Source organism: Cyprinodon variegatus, unplaced genomic scaffold (assembly GCF_000732505.1).
Source record: "Cyprinodon variegatus isolate N-32 unplaced genomic scaffold, C_variegatus-1.0 Scaffold1108, whole genome shotgun sequence".
Taxonomy (NCBI): Eukaryota; Metazoa; Chordata; class Actinopteri; order Cyprinodontiformes; family Cyprinodontidae; genus Cyprinodon; species Cyprinodon variegatus.
Genome location: NW_015151561.1, coordinates 83316 through 87331, shown reverse-complemented (window position 1 = coordinate 87331; position 4016 = coordinate 83316). Strand labels below are relative to the sequence as shown.

Sequence of the window (4016 nt, the reverse complement as noted above, 5' to 3'; positions counted from 1 at the left end):
GACATGGTCCAGTTTAATATCCAGCTGCAGGATCGTGAGAATCCAGGATTCCGTAAACTTACTTGGGTTTGTCCCCTACAGCTTCTTTTGGAAGCCAACACTTTCTCAAATTTTTGCATGGCCACTATTTTCAAAGTCTTGGAGCTTCTCGGATAGTTCCTTTATAGTTTTTTCCAAGACTAGCAATGTCTCAGTCCATCTCAATCTCAGAAGAGGCGGCCTCCAATACAAGAAATGTCTTTTTACTCAGAGTACTAATATTGATATTGTGAAACATCTACTCTAGTTTACCATCCATAATAGCTGCTAAATTCTTTGTGCAACGGAAGCCATGCTAGCTTTCGCATCATCGGGATGCCGGGGGTGCATTTTTCTTCTTTACAAATGGTAAGGAAGAATTTTACCCACTGATTTGCTGAGGAATTAGTCTAGGGACATCACATGGGGTGCGAATGTCTGTCTCCTTGAACCCCAGTCGGCTGATTATGTGAATTGGAGCTACAGAAAAAAAGACAATTTTTCGGAAAAAAACAAAAATCAAATCACCCATTACGATCAACTACAAAACAGGATTATGAAATAAAGACATACAGTATGCTTTTAATATATAATCAATACATTTTTGCAATTTGATTTATGTATTGATTCATCTTACAAGTTATTCAATTCAGTTTTCAATTCAGTTTATTTATATAGGGCCAATTCACAACACATGTCATCTCAAGGCACTTTACACTTCAACCAGATCATACAGTCAAATTGATTCAAAGTTTTCTATCTAATTATTCAAACAGTATTACACCTATTTTCATCTTTTTTCAAAATGATTACATATTGGAACATCTGACCTAAATTACACCAGACTACACACACACAAACGCATATGAATTTAAGTCAGGTATTATAATTCAAGAGGTTTATGGTGTGATAGTTTTATTGCTTATGACAAAGTCATCTTTGTCATTAGCAATGAAATTACGATCAGAAATGACAGACAATAAGCAAGAGATTGGTAGGCCTCATAAGCAGACGGAGCGGGGCAGAGGATGCTGAGCCCCATAAGGTGCAGAGGTTGCCAAGTTTTTCTCAAATCCAATCTCTACCAAACTCCAGACTGCTTTGTGAGTTTGTTTTCAGAAGCGTGGCCCCTCAGGACCACGGAAAGAACATCTTCAGACAACCCAATCCTCCCAATGTTGTAGGAACAGTCCAACCAAAAGTAGACTACTTCTTCTTCCAACATGACTGTGGACCAACGCGCAAGGTTTGGTGTACATGAGCCGCGTTGGCATACACAGACTCTAACAGAGCACCTTCTGGATAGATAAGACTAGAGACTGAGAGCCATGTTTTCTCTTTGAATCTCAGTCTATGATGTAAAAATGTAAGAAAAGGGCTGTGCTATATTTATTAGACTTTAATACTACTGCTGTAAGGAGTGGTCCACAGCAGGAGCAGTGTCCCCCTGGGACACTGCTAGAGTGGCCTGCTCCGGTAGAAGGCTTGGGTCAGTTAGGATGGCTGTAGTGGTACTTAGGAGACGGAGTGAACTCAGAACCACTAAGAGAACAAGAGAAATAAAAATAGCATGGGTTAGAGCTTAGTGGACCAAACAAGTTATTAGAGTAGAGGTCTCCGATGGGATTGGCATTGCAGTTGCGACAGACTCACTGGGTCTAAGCGCAGGCAAGGCACAGTGCTGGTCCAACCAGGAGAGAGTGGATCGACACAGGTCTTCTGCACTGGCTGTAGAAACCATTCCATTATAGGACTCGAAGAGAGGCTCGATGATGATGCTGAACTGATACTGAGTTAAAGAAGGACCTGTTTCAGCACCAATGGTTTCATTATTGGCCCAATTTGGTCTAGAAAGCCCACTCTAATTACATAGATCCGGCATGTCAACCAGGATCTCTTTGATAGACTCAAATCTTTCAAACTGATTCTATCCCATTTAACCAAACATTAGATAATTTGTACATGAACAGATATTGAAATATACATAGGTTTAAAGACAGGCAGGCTTAATCTGTCAAAACAAATATAGTCAAAACTTGGAAAATATCTGCTCCTTTTCTATGCTACATTCCAGGTATCCCCTCTTCTACCTATATCATCAAGCATCAACCTGATAACAATGCCCCTTGATTTGGCATTCATAATGCTTCATACACCTTGTAAAGGTTTTTGGACACCTGGATGTCCCTTGTCACTGTTTTTTCAGATTTCGACGAAAAACACCTCATATACAACAGAACTAAATATCTAAATCACAGTGATGCTACTTTAATTAAAGAGCCACATACTGCTGTTAGTTCTGTTTTGTTATGTTTACATTTTAGTATTATTACCACTAATAAGCAGTGTTATATTTTATTAAGGATAAATGTGAAATGTGGTAAATGTGAAATATATAAAATGGTTAATGAAAATCGGGGAAAAATATACTGCTCTGTATCTGGCCCTGTTGGGTTGTTAAGTTATAAAACAATAACCCAAGCTGTTAGAAAAAAGAGCAGAGCCCAGCTGCAAACCCACCAGCTGAACTGCTGCTGGATTTGCAGCTGGGCCAGCCCACCAGTTTGGGCAAACTGATGCCCAGTTTGCCCAGTTTATCTGTTGATGAAAACAAAATGAAAAACAATTGAATTTTTACAGCCAAATTAACTGTCCACCATGGCAGTTCAGGTAAGAATTAGTGGAGACCTGTGAGAATTATTGTAATTAAGGATGTATTAAGCACAGGGCAATTATAAAAGAAAGACAAAAAACGAGTCAGCCAAGTATTACAAACCTAAACATTCAGTTTTACAGAGCTACACAGGAATTATTCATGAGTGTGAATGGCCCTGTCAAAAGAAAATGGCTGGATCTAACAGAGGATCCAGGGAAAACTTGAACACTGCTGTCACTGATCCATAACAAGCTGATTGTTTTTGAGCAATGTTGATAAAAACAGAAAAAGAAAAAACAAACAAGAGGGGCCAGATGTTTGAAAGTTCAAAAAAGGGGGAGCTATATTGAGTGCACAATTTTTCTATGGCAAAAAGCGGCAGTGTTGCAGGTGATCTAAAAAGATTGCTGCACAAATGTTGAGACATACAGACAACTTTGCTTTCACTCCATTGAACTTAGCAGATTGCATGGTCTAATATCAGTTTAAGAGTGTACATAAAAGGAGGATGAAGTTCTAAGCCATGTGGTTGGAGCTAATATTAAAATAATATACATGTAGCACTCTACATAGGTAGCCTTTCTAAAAATTGTATAAACCAAAGAAAAATTTAAATGATGAAAATGACTAAAGACAATTATTAAAAAAAATTAACAACTCTCCATCCTTTGCTGTTTTTTTGGCTATAATGATCGCAAATATTTTATTTGTCGGTTTGAAACCTGACTTTCAGAAGCCCTAAAAAAGTAGTTGGGTTTTAGATATGGAAAATTGGTTTCCACATGGTAAATGTTTACATTTGCACATCATTTACCTATGAAAACAGACAGTTTGGTCATTGGAATATGACCTGTATACTGAGGGAGGCATACAGGCAAAAACGTTTGCACACAGTCTGCTTAATTGCAAACGCAAACCACTGTGTACCTTCTGTCAGGACTCGGCCTCGACCTTCACAGGTGTCTGTCGTTCACTGGTGGGCGGGGCACGCACACCTGCAAGTGGTTCAGCAGCACCGGCCCTGCACTATTTGAGCAGTGCACAGACAGCGGGAGGACGCCAGAGTGTTACCATTGCGGTATGCCTGATCGGCCGCAGCCTCTCGCCTACCTTTTCTCTTGCTCATACTCCTGCGTTTGTGTCTCCCAGGTTGTCTCTCGTGAATCATCGTCTCCTCTCGTGGCGGATCCTTCCAGGTCCTCTCAGGAGTATCGAGGTTGGTCACCCAGTCTCTGGGTCCCTGGCCCCCCCGTTTCTCCCTGGTTCCTCCCGCTGGTTCTGATCCCCGGAGGCTGCTCGGACAACTCCTCATTCCCCCGCTCTCTGGTCACGCCACGCCTGT

The 4016-nt window shown here is 40.7% G+C and overlaps 1 protein-coding gene across 2 annotated transcripts in view; it reads right to left on the bottom strand.

Moving 5' to 3' along the window:
• Positions 1-528: 528 nt before the first annotated feature.
• LOC107101521 (carbohydrate-responsive element-binding protein-like) overlaps positions 529-4016 on the bottom strand; it is a 53039-nt gene continuing 49551 nt past the window's right edge. For both annotated transcript variants that reach the window (XM_015400467.1, XM_015400468.1), the window contains exons 16-17: positions 1672-1801; positions 529-1560 (exon numbers count right to left, since the gene is read on the bottom strand). In XM_015400467.1, the coding sequence (XP_015255953.1) occupies positions 1424-1560; positions 1672-1801 (267 nt within the window). In that variant the 3' untranslated portion in view covers positions 529-1423. The remainder of the gene's footprint in view (positions 1561-1671; positions 1802-4016) is intronic.